The sequence below is a fragment of the Bos grunniens genome, chromosome 24, assembly GCF_055505025.1.
Source record: "Bos grunniens cultivar Pamir isolate PY7600 chromosome 24, Bosgru_T2T1.0, whole genome shotgun sequence".
Lineage (NCBI taxonomy): Eukaryota > Metazoa > Chordata > Mammalia > Artiodactyla > Bovidae > Bos > Bos grunniens.
In genome coordinates this window covers 41,506,772-41,525,907 of record NC_141188.1, presented here as the reverse complement: position 1 = coordinate 41,525,907, position 19,136 = coordinate 41,506,772, and the positions used below count along the sequence as shown (strand labels likewise).

Sequence of the window (19,136 nt, the reverse complement as noted above, 5' to 3'; positions counted from 1 at the left end):
GCGACACTGACTTCAGATCTTAAAGGGATGTGGATGGAAAGCGAAGTGAAAGTCGCTCAGTCGTGTCTGACTCTTTGCGACCCCATGGACTATACAGGCCAGAATACTGGAGTGGGCAGCTTTTCCCTTCTTCAGGGGATCTTCCCAACCCAGGGATCGAACCCAGGTCTCCTGCATTGCGGGCAAGTTCTTTACCAGCTGAGCCACAAGGGAAGGTGACCACAGCTGGATCACTTGAGATTCTTGACTATTTTATTCCTCGGCAGTGACAGAAGGTGTCGCCAGAGGGTTGGCATCCTACTCCTGTGTGCTCTCAATGCTGGCTCTTTCCCTGTTTTGGGGAAAGGATTTTAGGAAAATCCATCCAACAACGGGATAATCCACAACCGGCTGTGCTGAAAATGGAGGGTAAGCTGGAGCATCCGGCTTTGCCCGGTTCTCTCTGTTTTCTCCCCAAAGTGGTCTCTTGGTGGGGAGGCCCTGGAGGGAAGCATGCAGTTCTGTAATCCCTGGGGAGCTCTCAAGTTGCAGGAAAATCTATCAATTTACGGCTCAGTGGATAAAGGCAGTCAGCTGCCTACAGTTACTTGGCTTTACAGTAGTGGAAACACTCTTGTGACAAGTTCCTAGGTCACAGGAGGTCATGGGCACCCGAGTTAAGAGTGGATGACTGATGTGAGTAACCACGAAATGAAGGAACAGTTGGCAGGAGTATTTATAGGCTCATGTCATATTGCCCAGCAAATCCTCATGTGGATTTTTAAAAATTTATGTCAGATTTGTAAACAAAAATGACACAGGTCCAGGTTGCTTTTAAAAATGGCTAATGCATGCTGACGTGAGTTTGTCTGAATCACAGGCACCATCGGGAGCATGTCTCAGCATAAATGTTTGGGGACAGAGAAGACATGATTTTAATGCATATCTTCCAGACTGTCTATAATTTTCTAATGCAACCCAGAAAACCTCTGGAGGAAAACAATAGATGCAGATGCAGGCTCTGTATTTCCATCAATTCCAGATAAATTACGAAATCCCCTTTAAGATTAAAAATCTAAACTGGCAAATAATCCATTTTCATTTCCCTTAGGAAACCTGGCCCTGCACGTTTTGTGGTTAATCGCTTTGCAGTTAATTCATTTATGGCATCCTAGTTGAGTCTTTTTCCCCCCCTGCCCTGAGGTCATTATTTTCCCAAAAAATTATTAAAGTTGTCTGGAAAGTATCTAAGGTTTGATTGATCAAGTATTAGTCTTCTAATTTTATGGGAAATTTTTGGACCAAGTTTGAAAAGGGAAAATGAAAAGTGGAAAAGACTATATTTTAGAGTAAAACTAGGGGTGGCTTAAACACAGATGTCCACTGTTCTTCCCTTCAGAAATCTCATTAAAACTAGAGCTTACCCCAGGTGGGAAAAAGGCCATTTTCCCTGCTGGTCACAGCCCAGAACTCTGGGTTCCCTGCAGGGTTGGCTGGTATCAAATTAATCACTGCAATCTAGTATTTTCCACTTTCAAAGTCACATAGAGAAACCTGGACCCTCCTGTGAACCTTCTCAGGATCTTTTCCAGATTCTTTCCATTCCCTGAAGCACACTGGCTTCAACATCTGAATAGAGGTATGAAGAAGAACTAAATATGATTTCCTTCTTAAACACAATTCTCTGAACAGGTCTTATATGGGAGACTGATTCCTCCTTGCATAATTTCCTGAGACCAAAAGAAAAAAAAAAAAACTAGAACAAAAAACCCCTCTGTGGCACCCTTTGTTCTGATGAACTGTTCAGTATATAAGCTGCAGATCAAGGTGAAGCTAAGACTTCTGCAGCCCATCTTCCAGGACAGCAAACTTTACAGAAGCTCCTGTGTTTCTGACTTACAAACAAAGAGGTTCTGCTTCTGCCATGGCTGAGTAAGCTCCTTGCCAATCAACTCTCCTTAAGATAACCATAAACTCTGGGCAAAGTACAAAAAGCAGCCACACAAAGCTGTGGAGAATGAACAAAGGCAGGCAGATTCAGGACAGGACCGGACACTTAGAATTAGGGAACAGTGGAGGGAGAGTGTCTAATCGCCTGGCTTTCAGTCTGAAGTCAGGCCATAGAGAGCACGGCATAAGGTGGCTAAAATTCCAAAAGAAAGCCCCAGTTTTTCTGGCCTGAACAATGCGAGGGCTGGGTTCAGGATGACCACACTGGGGAGTTATGGGGAATCCCAGAAAGGTCAAAAGGTAGAAGGCCCCAGTTCTGGTTTAAAATCCACCCAAATCTTGGCTCACCCCATAAATCATGCATATGTGGAGTAGCACAGGTAAAGATTAACAAACTGTCTGCTTAAATACAAACAAAAAGCAAAACCATCCAAAAAATCCCATTCTCTGGAGAAATATTACAGAGTACAGGGTCTCAAAAAAAAAAAAGCCACCGTGTTACAGATACAGTTTAAAGTTACTTGACATAAACACTGGCCCATTTTCAAGAGAAGAGACAAATCAACAGAGACCAACCCTCAGATGACCCAGATGTTAAAACTAGTTATGAAGTAGCTATCATACTGACAGAACTAGTAAAGTAGTTATCATACTGATAACTATGCTCAAGGATGTGAAGGAAAACAGACTTACAGTGAATGAAAGGACAGGCAAGGTCAATAAATAGAAAATAGGTATAAAGTAGCCACTGGAAATTCTACAACTGGGAATATATTGGGTTGGCCAAAAACTTTGTTCAGATTTTCTATAAGATGTTATGGAAAAAACCTGAACTAACTTTTTGGCCAAGTCAATACAATATCTGAAATTAAAAAAAAAAAAAAAAGAAAGAATAAGAGAAATAGTTCTCTCTGTCACAAAACAAAAATGCTACATCTTACAAAGAACAGAGACACTGGTCACAGCATGTCAATTAAAGCTTAGAAAAGTCTCTAATCATAATCTCTTCTCTGAAGACATAAAGGATTGTTTTATGAATCTGGTTTAGTTAAACATTTTAAAGATTGAGAACCAACTAATTTCCAGGACAAGTTTTGTCAAAAAACTTCGGATGTTGTTATTATTTTCTTTCATTGTGGTTTTAAGGATTTGATGGTTCTGGCCAACCTGCCAAAGGTTGTAAACTGGCAGATACTGATAATACTTGTTATGTTCATGTAGTGTTTTAAAACGTCAATTTTTGGCTCACATTCTCAAATTACCAATAAGACTTTCATCATTAAAGCCTGGATTTTGGCTTTCACTCCTGCGTGGTAACCTCTTTGAGAACTGAGCAGTGGCCAACCTCTTTATATGGATATATCTTCTCAGTCGGGCCATGGTCTCTTTCTGTCCATACAGAATCACCATTTACTTAGCAAGCTTATACATATGTAGGCTGTGAACCCTGAATTCCTCAGGTTAGGAGTCAAAGCCCACACTATGTAACACCTTTCCACTTTTCTAAATTTCTCTCGTCACACCTTCTTGAATACTCAACCCTTAGGAGGAATTTACTTTCTTACTGCCAAATACAAGCCATGCTGACCAGTTTCTATACTTTTTTTAATCCAAGTACCTTAGCTAAGGGCTTCCCAGGTGGTGCTAATGGTAAAGAACCCACTTGCCAATGCAGGAGACCTAAGAGACACAGGTTCAGATCCCTGGGTCAGGAAGATTCTCTAGCGGAGGGCACGGCAACCCATTCTAGTATTTTTGCCTGGGAAATTCCATGGACAGAGGAGCCTGTTGGGCTACAGTCCATGGGGTTGCAATGGGGTCGCAAAGAGTTGGACATAACTGAAGCAACTTAGCATGCACACACGCATGGATCTCAGCTAAGGCCTCATCTATGTGACTTCATAAGCTTCAGAAACACCACTATGCAATATAGTAATTTTCAGAGACAAAACTCTTTCTTGTTTCATGCTACATCATCGGATCTAGGACACTGGATTTAAAGAAGGGAGAGATCTTCTATTTTTGAAAGACTGTTATATACCAGTCACTGTCTTAGATGTCTTCATTCAATATTCACAACAACTTTGACAAGTAGTTATTATCTGTAATCTACAGGGGCAGCCATAAAGCTCAGAAAGGCTGACTGCATGGTTAACAGATGTTTGAGCAGGAATTCATATCTCAAGACCTTGGTCCTTCTACATCCCTCTCTGCCTTTTAATGATTATGAAAAGTTACTCATATTCAACTCTTTGCAATCCCATGGACTGTAACCCACCAGTCTCCTCTGTCCATGAAATTCTCCAGGCAAGAATACTGGAGAGGGTGGCCATTCCCTTCTTCAGGGGATCTTCCTGACCCAGGGATCGAACCAGGGTTTCCTGCACTGCAGGCAGATTCTTTATCATCTGAGCCACCATTATAAAACCCTCTAAATCCTAATGACCAGACTTTAAATATATACATGCAAAGAGATGACAGTTTACCATCAAACTCAATACTTCACCAAGCACTACCAGGAAACAGCAAATGTATACACTTATGATCACATCTGATTATGCATCTTTATTCTGCTCTGTGCCACTTCATTGACCTTGTATCTTATCCATTCGCATGTAACTTCTTCCACCTACTTTCCATTAGAGTGATGAAGGCAGGTATATATTCCACGGGAAAGAGAGAGGTGGGCAGTTCTCTGAAAAAGGCTTTCAGCATCACTGCAGCTTCTCTATGGCACATTTTCTCCCATTTAAACTTGTCAGCATTAAACTTGGCATCCAGTTCTTCACGGTATTGCTGAAAATCAAGGAAAACAGTGAGTTTACAACCTGATCCCCCTCTCTTCCCCTTTAAAAACTGTCATTACACAAACTATTTTTGTAATTAGATTGAAATGCCAGTATCTACTAAGCTCCTCTTTTTCAACACGATTGAAGAACTGAAATAGCTCTTTCTGAATGTATTTTTAAAAAAAAAAACATTCTCTAAAATCCTTTTAGAATAATGCTAATCTTAAAGTAATTTGCCATCTGTACAAATACAAAAGTTCTTTACTCAGATCATAGCTTCATTTATATCGTTTTGGCAGAATACTGACTATCCCCACATGATAAATGCACTGCTAGATTTTGACAAAGCCTCTATTTCTTTTTTTCCCCCCAATGATTCCTTTCTTCTGCCACCTCATCTTATACTAATATTTCTAAATTCAATGAAGGATGTATGCCTCTTGGCTGGTTTACATACAGAATGAAAACTAACCCAACAAAGGAACTCTGACCTCACTGCAACATGCATACCCATGACGTCTTCCTGGAGCAAATACAGAAGTTTCATGCCAAGCTGGACACATGTCTTCCACATGCCTGCATGCTTGCCCGGTACTTTGTAAGGTTTGGAACACTGTGTTAATACTTTTTAAAAAAATCACTAAATGTCCTTAAGTTGATTTGGGTTATCCATTTTAGATTATTAACTCATTTGATGGCCAGTACCCCCAGGGCATTCTATTGCTCCCTGAACTACAGGGTTTACCAATAACACCAGGCAGTTATAGTCAGTTTCCCAACTAACAATAACTGCTTCAAAAAGGATACTTTAAAAAAGAAAACTGTGAAAAATCCTTAAGGCCTTTGCTTTATTCTCAAGAGAAACCTAAGTCTTCCAGCCTTGAACGTGCAAGAGAAGCTAGAGGATGACAAGGTGAGATTTATCATCCATCTCTGGTGGCTGGGTGGAAAAGTGATCTGGTGGTGGAGGGGGGGAGCAGGTGAGGGGCTTGGTGCTGGTGGGGATAAGGCTGGGGAAACCGAAAGCAGCCGCTGGCATTTCTGGTGACGGATAATCAGCGACTAACCTAGGTGAGCAGTTGCAGGACAGGAAGAAGAGGTGGCATTTAAGCAACACCCAGGAGGGAAAATTCTCAAGGAGAGGCGATGGGTTGAATATGAGACTCAGAGGGAGAAATAAAAGTCCAGGATGGCTCTCAAGATTGCAGGCTGGGATAATGGGCAGAAGGAGGTGCTATTGACAAGAAGTGGAGGGGGAGGAGCCAATGTTTCCCTGTCCCACTGCCCGAGAGCCAAGGGGAAGCTGGTTTTCAGGAAGCACTGGCAAGAGCAGGATAATTCAGATCCACTTCCACAGACCTATGCCACAAGAGGCTGGCTGAAACACTAGGTGACTGTTGTTGAAAACTTCCAGTGCTTCCCTGTCACCTACGGGGAAACATGGCCCCAGGATCAAGGGCAGGCTCTAGAACCACACTCATTAAAATTTTTTTTTTTTTTTACTGTGGTAAGAGTCACATAATATAAAAACACTATTTTAACCACGTTTAACTGTGCAGTTCTGTGGCACTAACTACATTCACATCATTGTCCAACTCTCACCATCATCCATCTCCCTAATATTTCATCTTCCTAAACTGAAACTCTGTCCCCAGTAGACACTAAGTCCCCGGCTCCCTGCTGCATCTTCCAACCGCCCCTCCCCCAAACCCTGGCATCCATCAAGGTACTTTCTGACTCTAGGAATCTGACTCTTAGGTACCTCGTATAAGTGGAATCAAGCAGCATTTGTCTGTACCTACTGTATACTGGAATGCATTCTTAAGGTATAACCACATTCTTTAGGTGTTTATCCTGGTTCCACAATGGTCTAGTTGAAGGCCTGTGAAGTTTCCCACTGCATAACAGGGATATTCAAACAACCTTGCAGAGATTAAACTGGATAACACAGAGCTCAGGGGGCGGGGCATGCCCACAGAGAGCGCTCAGTAAGTGCTGGCCGCATTTACCCTCCCTCGTCTCTGCTACAACCTCTAGTGTTATTACTACGGGAAACCTATGTGTATGTGGAGTGCTATTCGGGGAGTAATGGCACCTCGTTCTGTCTAGAGGGCCAACAGAAAGGAGGGGAAGGACGCCCTCCCTGAGTTTGGAGCAGAGCACATTGGAAGCTGGTGCAGAGCTCCACGGTGTCCTAAACAAGGGACCAGATGAACCAGGGGCCGACTCTTCCTCACCAGAGACGGGTGGATGTTTAAACTGTTAATGAGGACGCTAGGCAAGGATCCGGAGAAGGCAATGGCACCCCACTCCAGTATTCTTGCCTGGAAAATCCCATGGATGGAGGGGGCCTGGTGGGCTGCAGTCCATGGGGTCGCTAGGAGTCGGACATGACTGAGCGATTTCACTTTCCCTTTTCACTTTCATGCATTGGAGAAGGAAATGGCAACCCACTCCAGTGTTCTTGCCTGGAGAATCCCAGGGACGGGGGAGCCTGGTGGGCTGCCGTCTATGGGGTAGCACAGAGTCGGACTGTGTGACTCTGTAGGACTGTACGACTGAAGCGACTTAGCAGCAGCAGCAGCAGGCAAGGATCAGGAGCCAGGGCCTTAAACCTCATCTGAGCAAATATCCATCCCGCTTCTCCTCCTGAGGTAATTTTACAAAAATGCAAATAACCCACCTTCAGCCTCAAAAAACCAGTTCAGGGTGGGAAACCAGAAGACCAGGTAACATCCTCACAAAGCATTTAGAGCAGCCTCTGAATAATTGAAATGAGTCAAAAAAAGAAAGCCATGCACGTCAAAGCAGTCTGCTTTCTTCCATAAAATATATTCCCCAGTGTTTGGCTCAAATTTCTGTCATTTGTGGAAAAGAAAATTACTGGAAACACCGAGCCATTAAATTGGTTCCAAATGACCCAAGGCCTCACGTCCAGGATGGGCTCGGCGGTTGGTGCCCTGAGAGGCTAAATCCGCAGCTTCCCCCAGGGATGCTTCCCTGTAAGTCTAACCAGGCTCTGAAAGTACAACCCACAGTGATACCTGAGGGTTAGAGTCAGCTACTTGGCACAACTTGACGATAATTATGAGGGAGATTTTTTTTTTTTTAAACTTTCTTTCCCCAAGCACATTTCTAGAAAAAAATAGTCTAACTGATGAAAACATTTTTTTAAGTTTCAAGTTTGAACAAAGGGAAGAAATAAAGACCCCTTGGCTGTATCAAGTTGCAATGCCTTTCTAACTGCAGTATTCCCTTGTTTCTATTCACTGACCCAGCATTCTTCCACACTGGCTTTCCTGGAGCTCAAACCACGAAAACATCTGGAATACATTTTTCGGACGGACAAGAAATGGAATTAAATAGGCTGAAACTACATAAAACCGATTAAGGGCCAAAAGGGACTTTTACCTAATGTGGTTCAGGAATGCATGCGTCTATTAGAGCACGTTAAAGGAATTACTGGCCTTTGATAAGTGCTTTTCAGTCAAAGATTAGCTAGAGAAAAGCAACGTGTGCTATGATGTTAAACTTCATACACACAAGAAACATTGTGTAATCTTTTCTCCTTTGAATTATTTTCAAAAATAGAAATTTTAAATCATATCCATTATGCTCCCACTCTTCCCTACTAATTTGTGCGCGCGCGCACACACACACACACACACACACAGAGAATAAGTCAGTAAGAACATGTACAAATACAGCTTCCCTATTATGGAGGGAAGTTTAGAGGGATGGAGTCTGATTCGGTTTAGGAAACTTGTTCTCCTGACTTCATTTTGGTTCTCTGACTCTACAGATATAACCACAAAGACTTAACCAAGAAGTGACAGCTTTTGTTCTCGGATTTAGGACACATTTATTTAGAAGTATATGTAAAAACTGTTCCTGTGAGAAGCTGAAACAAAAACCAGATCCCATTTAGCAAGTATGAACCTTAAGGAGCCATTAGGAATTTTCCTGCATTTTAAGCGAACCTGTGCCAGGATTTAGTAATCTCTACTCCCAAGGAAGTCACATCCCAGAGACATGCAGTGACAAAGTGTGGACCACCACTCAGGTTTCCCTTCAAAACAGAACTGGCTGTTCATCTGCAAAAACTCCAGGTGGATGACTCCCCAGCTGCTGGCACCTTCTGCTCAGCCTCAGGCCCTTCCCCAGGGTTGGGGCTGACAGTGCACAGGGTGATGGTCCCGCCTGCACCTGGTCTGAGGCTCGACACCCCCAAGTTCGCCTCCCCCGACCCTCGATCCTTGAGAAGCGAGGTCCTCCTGTAACCCTCTTCTCCTCCTAACTTGGTCCCAGCACCTGCTTTCTGGAGCTTCCAAAGATATAGCCTATTGATTCTCAGTTTCCACCTTGAAAAATATCTCCTCATACTTCTATATAAGACTGAAATTGCTGATACAAATAGAATCTCCCAAAGCATGTGCCAAAATGAATTAGGGAAGAGATGCTTTCCCGCCCCTACACAATTCCTTTTAATAGTTCTGAACACAGTCAAGTTCCCTTTTCCCTCTCCCTGAGGTTTTTTTCCTCAAGGATTCATTATTGACAACTGCTCATGTCTCCAGGTCCACCCACCAGGGAGTGACCCAGGGCAGAAAGGGACTCTTCATCTGTGTACCGGCAGAGCAAGTGGGATGTCTTGCTGGCAACTGATGAGCAAAGCTTCCCTTTAATTCTTTTCTTTGCTGAACTGAAGACTTAGCCTCCATACAGAGGGAAGAAAGTAAAGGAATTCCCACTGCACGGTGGTTTTAGATGTAGATGCTAACATTACCTTCAATGGAACTGGGTTTCAGAACTGCTGAGGGAGTATTTTAGTGGTTACAGCCATTCCTACAAATTCCTATAAGGATGTCCATTAAAAGGAAAGCCAGAGAATGTTTCTAAGTTTAAAACAACTGACAATAGATACCAGGGGTCGTCTAATAGTGGCTCAGTGAATTCTAGGACAAAGAGTAAACTTTGTCGTAGAATTCAGTAAAAAAAACTGAAGTGTTTAACCCCCAAAATAATGATGGGACAAGACAAGCGGCAGTTTCTGAGAGTGAACTGATGTGTTCTTTTACTGTTGTTTGCTTTTATTATTGTTGTTTTAATTTAAAAGAATGCACAGCTCAGGATCATGGAATAACATTTCGTCATAGGTGTTGAGGAACGCTCTACAGTGCCAAGTGAGAGAATCAGAAATGATGACAACACCACAGAGGATGCCTGTGTGAACTGATCCAGTTAGTTGAGATCTCTAACGAGGAAGAGAGACAATGTTTGGTACCTTGACTTTGGCAGTACATCCTGAAAGTCGAAAGATCCCTTCAGATTCCAGACCCGATTCCTCAACTTTCTCAAAGAACTAGAAAGCAATGATACAAGACAGAAATAAATACCTCCATATGATTATGAGCATTTAAAATAACAACGATGATGAAAACGATACATTACCAAGCATACAGACATGCCAGGTACTTGAATGCCTAGTTAAACATTCACACGCCCCCAGGAGGTCAACACTAGCCTCCGATTGGCAAATGAGGAAATAGAGACTTAGGGTTGTTTTTCACTTTCCCAGGGTCATCCTTAAAAGTGACGCACCAACTCTGTTCTTAACCACGAAAGCACATTGCCCCTTAAATATTTTAACATCTGATTACTGTATCTTTCTGCAGGTCAACCAGTAAGCCAGTTCAGTTGCTCAGTCGTGTCTGACTCTTTGCAATCCCATGGACTGCACCACAACAGGCTTCCCTGTCCATTACCAACTCCCAGAGCTTGCTCAAACTCATGTCCATTGAGTCAGCGTCACCAACCAGTAAGAAAAGACCCTAAATTACTATCATTAGTTACACTATTCTAGCTAAGACACTGTGCATGCATGCAGGCCCAGTTGTGTCCAACTCTTTGCGACCCCTGTCCGTGGAATTTTCCCAGGCAGTAACACTGGAATGGGCTATCATTTCCTTCTCCAGGGGATCTTCCTGATCCAGGGATCGAGCCTATGTCTGTTGCATCTAACCTGCACAGGCAGCGGAGTTCTTTTCCACTGTACCACCAGGGAAGCCCAAGACACTGTAGGGCTTCTCAAAATCTGACCAAGGAATTAGAAATTGTAAAGGCTTATCTGTCTCATGGTAATGGTGATGCTTCACTATTAAATAATAATAAACACTAACACTGTGCACTTAAGAGCGTGTCAGACAACATTCTCAGCACTTTACATATATTAATGCACGTGACCCTCATGATGATTCTGTGGTGTCCCCATTCTACAGCTGAAGAGACTGAGGCATGGGAGGGGTAAAGATTTGCCCATGTTCACACAGCAAGAGCAGGATTCCGAGTCTCTGCTATTTTCCCTTCGAGAAATGATGATGCCTGGAACTAAGGCAGCTCCTGCAGGTATGAAGAGATGTAAGTATTTAGGGAGAAGAGACTTCTTCCTGAGAAAAGCCTCTACCCCCAGGAGTGGAAGAAAACCACCTCCAGTGTCTTACAAGAGCACCGCTAACCTCAGCAGTACCCAGAATGAGCCTCTATTGAGGAGTTAGTGTGAGAGGAACCAGGCAGCATGCGGTGCACCTTCTGTGGGCTAGGCTTCTGTTCCTACGTAATAATACAAACGTGTGTTGAATCTTCTCAGTCAGATTTTTATGCATTTTCTTCAGACTGTGTCCTCTTCCTAGAGGATAAAGGGCACAATAATGGTTCAACCCAAGGATGGAAAGGAATCTTAGAGTCACCATGGACTTGCTCTCCTTTGCATCTATCTCTTGCTGGCTGTGTGTTTCTGGGCGTGTTATCTCACCCTATGATGCCTCAGTTGCCTCACCAGTAGAAAGGAGATGACCATAGCGACCTCCTGGGGCTCAGTGATGGTCAGATGTGACAGGACACAGAGATCAAATGTGGCCCAGTGGAGGGAGGCGCCCTGGGGATGCACACGCTGGACGGGCCTTGGCATCCTCTGGACCCCGTTTGCTATCCTCCCTGCGCCTATGGGCGGCCAGTCAGTCACCCGACTGGAGGACTAGCTCAGTTTGAGGTATTGGTACCCAAACTGAGGAAGACAGGAAAGAGAAGTGCTGTTGTGAATAAAGTATGTGTCCTCTGTCAGTATTTTCACATATCATTTAAAAACTGAATTTAAGGGACTTCCCTGAAGGTCCAATGGTTAAGACTCCACGCTTTCAATGCGGAGGGTGCAGGTTTCATCCCTCGTCAGGGAACTAAGATCCCACATGCCACAGAGTGTAGTTAAAAAAAAAAAACACTCAAAAAATAGAATTTAAAATTCAACAAGATTTGTATTTAGGGCTTGGAATTTTACTTGTACTACTGGATATCCCTATTGAATAAACCACAGTAAATTGTCGGCTATAAAAGGTGGGGCTTAAAAGCAAATGAGCCATCTGCCAGTGAGGGTCACTGAGACAACTGTATTGTTCAGACATCATTTTCACAACTTCCTAAACCAGAAATCTTCTTTGTCGCAATATATACTTTCCCAGGCACTCTGAAAACACCACCAGAATAAGCTGATTTCTAGACTTTATTTAGCTTTGTCTGGAAAATTCATTTAAATAGTAATACACACACATCGCAAAACACCCAACCTGTGATGTATCTCAGCAAATACTTGTAAGATTAATAAATGGACTATTAGTAATTAGTAGTTATCTTTTATCCAGGAGAGAATAATCATATACACACAAACACATACATACACACAAATATTTTAAAAATATTGGAACAAATGTAACAGAAGGACGCCATGTGACAGCATCTGTGTCCATAACCTGATGCTTTCTGGCTGGACAATGCAACAGAGGTTCTTAGCAAGGCAAACACACCCAGGCACCTTAGATGTCACGTGGATGCGAGGAGGGAAGCTGAGAGTTACAGAAACCCGAGTCCTAAAGGGGCCTTCGTGTCTTTAGATCTAAGAATATTCATCGGCGGGTTTCCGAATAGCATACTACAAGCACAGAGCTCTATGAACTCCCCAGTTATGTACACCAAACTCACCTTTTGTAACACAAGGGGAACTTTGACCCCAGAGTCTTTCCTTCGGTCATTTTCTAGCAGGACTGTGAGGGGAACTCCAAAAATCCCACTGTCTTCATTGTAAAACAGAAGGGGGAGAAAAAAAAGAGTCAGAAAAGCACTGTCTTATTCCCGTGTGTCAAAATGTTAGAGTCAGAGTAAGTCTCAATACCTCGTCCTTTGACTTTCTCTGTTTTGTTTCTTTTCAGCTGAATTCGAAAGGCATCAAAAAAGGCCGTCAATTCAATCAGAGAGAGATGGCGGATTTTCTTCATGTCTTCCGCAGACAGATCTTCTGCTTTGGTTAGGCCAAATCTGGTTTTCTGAACAACAAATTTCTAAAATACATATTGAGGATATTTATTTTTTTATGGCAAAGGAAAATTATTATACCTTCATTCAAAGGAGACCTGGACCTTCCAAATCTGTACAGCCTGACATGCTTGCTATTCACATAAAAAGATATCTGAGGCGCATGCTGCGTCATAGAAAGGTCATGAATATGACTGTTAGAACCTCTGATGATCACAACTACTAAATCAAACACAAAACAGTCACCTGAAATATATTATAATATCATCATCACAACTGTGATGTACAGAGTGCAGCTAATTCCCCTATTGAAACTGACTGCACGTGCTTGCTGAGACAATAGCCATTCTATCTTAAATGTCAAATTTAGGTAATTAAAAATGTCCTTAAAAATCCAAAATGCACAGTAAGTGCCAAATAATCCTACTCTCATTTTGAAGACAATGCCATTGCTATATTCTCCATTTCCACATTTTACTTACAGGTAAAACATAGTCTTCTTTCTTAAAATCTAACTTCTTAAATCTGTTCCTTTTTGGAGCCTGTGTTAGCTTTTCTGAATATGATACTTCAAAGGACAGCTCTTCAGCTTCTACCGGAATGTTTTTTTCCAGATATTCATCATCTAAAGAACAAAGGATGTGGAATATTTAATATGCCATTTAATTGATCAATACCATTGACTGTAAAATAAGCATAAAATATTGATGAGTTAATCCACAAGCACGTTGAAATGTTTACATCCCTGGAAAAGCATCAGACTCACTCAGAATCATCTTGGTTAAACAATTAATGTAGTGTCATCAGACTTCCATATGAACAAGCTTCTACAATCATTGTGCGAACTTCCTATTTAATCTGATTTTTTTTAATTTTAGAGGTTAATGTCTCATGAAAAGCACTGAAGATTATTAGATTATTAGAAAGTCCATAACAGAATGTTTCTATGTACTCTTATGCAATGACGTCTCTCCATACTCAATGCTGCTACTGGGGAAGCAAAAGCTTAAAGCAGAAGGAGGAAGGGTGGAGGTCCCACAGAAAAGTTCTGCCTACTTTCATTCCTCTTGAGTTTTTATCCCAAACTGTGGAACTATGCCACTTCAGATTTGTTCCAATCCAGTTTGCCCTTCACTGAGATTTGTTCAGGTGAATTAATCCTGATTCCTGTGACTCTGTCCTGGTTTTCTGGTCTTGGATGGTGCATATTCCAAAGATGAATGGGTGACAAGTCCTGTCCCCTATACCTGTTTTTCTCAAGTTTGAAATTAAGACAATAGATTCCTTACCAAAAGCAAGGGAAATCATTTGAGGAATCCTAAATCTGATTTTTGACTGAGAGTCTAGCTTGCCATCTTGTTTTATTGCCTGGCAAAATTGTTCCTGTGTCATGAAAAGAATTATTTGATGACAAAAAAAGAACTCATCAGCTTTACCCTCTTCTATATTAAATCGTTGTCCAACTCTTTGCAATCTCATGGACTGCAGCCCACTAGGCTCCTCTGTCCATGGGATTTTCCAGCCAGAATACTGGAGTGGGTTGCCATTTCCTTCTCCAGAGGATCTTCCTGACCTGGGGATCGAACCTGCATCTCCTCCATTGGCAGGTAGATTCTTTACCACTGACCTGGGAAGCCCACCCCCTTCTATAAACAGTAACTAAAAGAAAGCCAAATAGAACAAAAGAAGCAACAGATAGAAATAATAGAAGACCTAGTTTATCTCAATTAAAAGTTTAGTGGAGAAATATGTAAATCAACAGATCTAAAATTCTAAAAAATAATATTGATTTAAAACACAATAAATGGATACAGTAAGAATTCAGAAAGTAACAAGGCAAAATTACAATTTTCACACATTATACAGAGGCTTGCATTCAAATCAGAGTAACAGTTAATTGTTAGATAAGACTCTAACTACTTGTTCTTCTTTTTAAAATATTTATCTGGCTGTGTCGACTCAACTTGTGGCATGCAGGACCTTTCATTGCGGAGTGCGAGTGCAGTCGCTGTGGCACGTGGCATGTGGGATCTTAGTTTCTAGACCAGGGGTCAAACCTGCACCCACTGCATTGCAAGGTGGATTCTTAACCACTGGACCACCAGGGAGTCCCAAGACTCTAAATTCTTAAAGATCTATGGGCAGATTCTTTGGACAGTGGTGATTGTACAGGCTGATGCGCCAAATCACTGGACTACTCCAAGAGGACTTTTACCTCTCAGTGGTACGATTCGAACTGAGTAACAACACGGCAGCAAACAGAATGATGTGGGATAATTTATGTAAATCCATTATCTTTAATTTGTTTTGATAACGGTTTTATTTAAATGTAATCCACATGCCCAACAATTACTTATTTGAAGAGCATAGTCAGTGATTTTTAGCATATTTGCAGCATTGTGCAACCATCGATCAATGTTAGAACGTTTCATCACCTCAACTTATTTGAATTTTGAAGCAAACACTCCAAGTATGGAGCTCTGTTGTGCCTGAGAGGAGCGTGTATCTTTAGGGGCACCTTTGGGGAACCACAAAACTGTGGCCTAAAGGGGACCTATTTCCTACAAGGAGGATTTGAGATTCCACTCTGAACCCACGGAGAGCACCCAGCTCTCAAGTGGAGGAGGCCCCATTAAAAGTTCACCCTGTTATTTTGTAAGGAAACATCACAAGTGTCTCTGGTGCTGCACATACTTGAGCATAACTAGAGATTTTTAGAAGGTGTCTACTTTCCGGCCTGCTTGATGCTGTTCAGCAGATCCAGCTATAAAAGAGACCCCAAACCAAAGGCACTGCCTGAGTGAGTAGTTTCTAAATGACACAGTGGTCGTCAAGGTGGAAACGATTCTGCTTGCAATGTGACTACTGGTGTGACAGGATGGGGTGTTTGGAGGTACAGGGAGCAGAGGTCCAGGGTGACGGAAATCAGAAAGGGGAGAAAAACACACGTATACTTTGCTTCAGAAACCCACTGCTCACCGAAGTGAGCGTCGGCACAAAAGCAAAACGACACACAGGCTGAGGAGGCTGTGTCACTCACCACTTGCAGCGTTCCGCGCCGACCGTCCAGGGTCTGCCGCGACGTTGGAATGAACTGGCACGTCTGGAATGGCCTCCAGGATGGACTGTGGACCAAGGGAAGATGGACACAGAGCAGTTCACCAGGAATGCAGGCTACCCTGCGCTTCAACCTCACTTATGTTGGGCGGTGCGTTAGAACTACTTCACCAAAAAGCAATTCTTGATTTCATGAAGGGCTGGCATCTGCTTTCCTGTTTTCTCACTCAGTTCAGACCTGTACAGCCCACACAGTTTTCTCAAGAGAACTAAGCCAAGGTCAGAATGACCACGCCTCCTCAAGTGTTTACTGGCATATGTTTCCTAACATGCAGAAATGACAAAACTTGCAATCACATAGTTTGACGATTATGTTATCATTCTGACTTTTTAAAGAATTTTTGATGTGGACCATTTTTAAAGTGTTTACTGAATTTGTTAGAACACTGCTTCTGTTTTTATGTTTTTATTTATTTATTTTTTTGACTGAGAGGCACATGGGATCTCAGTTCCCTGATCAGGGATCGAACCCGCACTCCCTGCATTGGAAGACAAAGTCTCAACTACTGGACTGCCAGGCAGTCCCTGTACTTGTTATTCTTGATGCAGCTGGTCATACATTTTGGTCATAAACCCTAAGTCATGACATAACTAGATGGTTAATAGAAGGGATGCGGGAGCCAGGCTGCCTGGATTCTAATCCTGGCTCTTCCACTTCACATGACTTCAAGTTACAGAACTTTCTATTAGTCTCCCTGGTCTGTTAAATGAAGATGATAAAATAACATATTTCAACAAGTTTTTATGAATTTTAAATGACTATAAATCACAGGGGACAACATCTGATGCACAGTGACTACTGTATGAGGGTCAGCTACTGTTAATACACTAATACGTTAACTTCTTCACGACAAAACACAGAGGGATAATGACTACCAAAGGGTTCAGCATGTTTTCTAGTTGTGTCCTCTCTTAATTAATTTGCTATTTTCTTCACTGTGATCCTGCCACACTGCTGCACTCCCCTGGAATGTTATCGGAAGCTGGGTATCTTTCTTCATAGAGTTTGGCATTACTACTCAGATTGGATGCTGGTGGCGGTTTACTTGCTAAGTCGTATCCGACTCTTGCAACCCCAAGGAATATAGCCCATCAGGCTCCTTGAGGTGGGTACTAGTTAAAACTTTACACAAATTCCACTATTTCTACGAATATGAATTTTAACGAGGAAGTTATCAACCATGAGTACGTTGGGGGTGAAAATTGGCTACTCCATCAAGAATCCTTTATACGCTCTTTATACATAAGTCTGTTCTTTTTTCCCCAGAACCTGGTGTTGTTTCTTTTATTCTCATATTTATTCAGCAATATGAAGTGAACTGGAGAAGGAAATGGCAACCCACTCCAGTGTTCTTGCCTGGGAAATCCCATGGACAGAGGATCCTGGTGGGCTACAGACCATGGAGTCACGAAAGTCAGAAAGGACTTAGCGGCTAAACCACCACCACTACAAACTGCACAAAGGAATCGTGAATGCTGAACTTTGTTTCTCTTCTCCCTACTTTGTGCCAAAGAGATGACATATCTTATTATGTAAACAGAATGCGAAGGCATACCCAATTATTTTAACACAGATGCCCAAGTATATATTTGGTGGCTCTAAAAACTAACACCACAGAATAAAGATTACCCCACAACGATGTGGAACACTTTTCAGTGGTTTCCTTAAGTTTTCCTACAGAGCAATACTTCATTAAACTTTGAAATAACTCATCTATAGAATGCTCCCAAAAAATCGACATTCATGCTGGGCTTGGGAAGCTTAAACGACTAAATGTCAATTTAATGATCTGTAAAGTGGAGGTGTCATCTGCTCCTTAGGTTTAAATGGCCTCCAGCCAGCCTACAGTATTGAACTAGGGCCCGCTCTTTGCAATGTAAATGATTCTGGGACTTTCCCGGGGGAAGAAGAAATTTAAATTGTGACCCTTGCTCTTCAGCTATTTATAATGAGAAGAGAGTAACATTTATGGAACATTATTAAAACACAGTCCACTGCTAAGAGTGAATTTCTACACTAAAATACAAGTGTTTACTGGAGAGTAATGGAAAGCAAGGAGGTGCTGCCCAAAAGGTCTCTTTGAAGAGGTTGTTGATCGTGTGCTGGAACTCAAGGAATGATGAAAAGGACTTACAAAGGCAGGGAGGTGGGCAAAGTATTCAGGCCAGGCATGGAATTATAAATTCCAGGTATGGAAATCTGAAGCATTTCGGCTTCATGAGAGGATCAATGGAGAGCCTGATTTGCCAGGAGTTAAAGCCAAGTAAAGGTGCTTAGACTCAGACTCATAAGGGTTAAAACACAGCAGAACAAAACAAACAGAAGAGCATTCTTTTCTTATGTATTAAAGCAGGAGAATGACTTGGTGAAAATGAAAAGGAAGATCTCACTGCCAATAAAGGGACCAGGAGTTTTGAAATACATTGAAGGGAAAGGCTCAGTGCTTGGTATTCATGTTTTTTTTTTTTTCATTCATACTTTTAAAACATCCCTTTACTCATTAAACATATTAGTATTAGAATCTTAAAATTTCTCTCTAGTGATTTTAAAGTATTTCAAACATATATGCCACTCCCACTTAAAACAAACTTCTCTGGCTTGTCCATAATGGATCCTGCCATCTCCCTACAATCCCAGCCATGAGACTTTTCCACTGGGGCCTCAGCTGGTTTAAGAGAGGCAAAGACACGCAGCCATCAGGGCTCGCCCTGCTGCCCAAATCCTACTACACTGGGACATCACAGTCAAGGCTGAGGGATTAGTATTTTAAATTCCAAGATGTAGAAGGTTAGCTCTATCTGCTTGATGGTTTGGTTGCTAAATCATGGCCAACTCTTATGATCCCATGAGCTGTGGCCTGCCGGGCTCCTCTGTCCATGAGATTCTCCAGGCAAGACTACTGGAGTGGGGTGCCATTTTCTTCTCCAGGAGGATCTTTC

At 42.3% G+C, this 19,136-nt stretch overlaps 1 protein-coding gene across 3 annotated transcripts in view; it reads right to left on the bottom strand.

The window, feature by feature from the left end:
* The window catches only part of ARHGAP28 (Rho GTPase activating protein 28), a 139,406-nt gene that overhangs the window by 18,704 nt on the left and 101,566 nt on the right, over positions 1 to 19,136 (bottom strand). For all 3 annotated transcript variants that reach the window (XM_086372348.1, XM_086372350.1, XM_086372349.1), the window contains exons 7-12: positions 16,120 to 16,204; positions 13,562 to 13,704; positions 12,940 to 13,105; positions 12,750 to 12,841; positions 10,003 to 10,080; positions 4,563 to 4,725 (exon numbers count right to left, since the gene is read on the bottom strand). In XM_086372348.1, the coding sequence (XP_086228474.1) occupies positions 4,563 to 4,725; positions 10,003 to 10,080; positions 12,750 to 12,841; positions 12,940 to 13,105; positions 13,562 to 13,704; positions 16,120 to 16,204 (727 nt within the window). The remainder of the gene's footprint in view (positions 1 to 4,562; positions 4,726 to 10,002; positions 10,081 to 12,749; positions 12,842 to 12,939; positions 13,106 to 13,561; positions 13,705 to 16,119; positions 16,205 to 19,136) is intronic.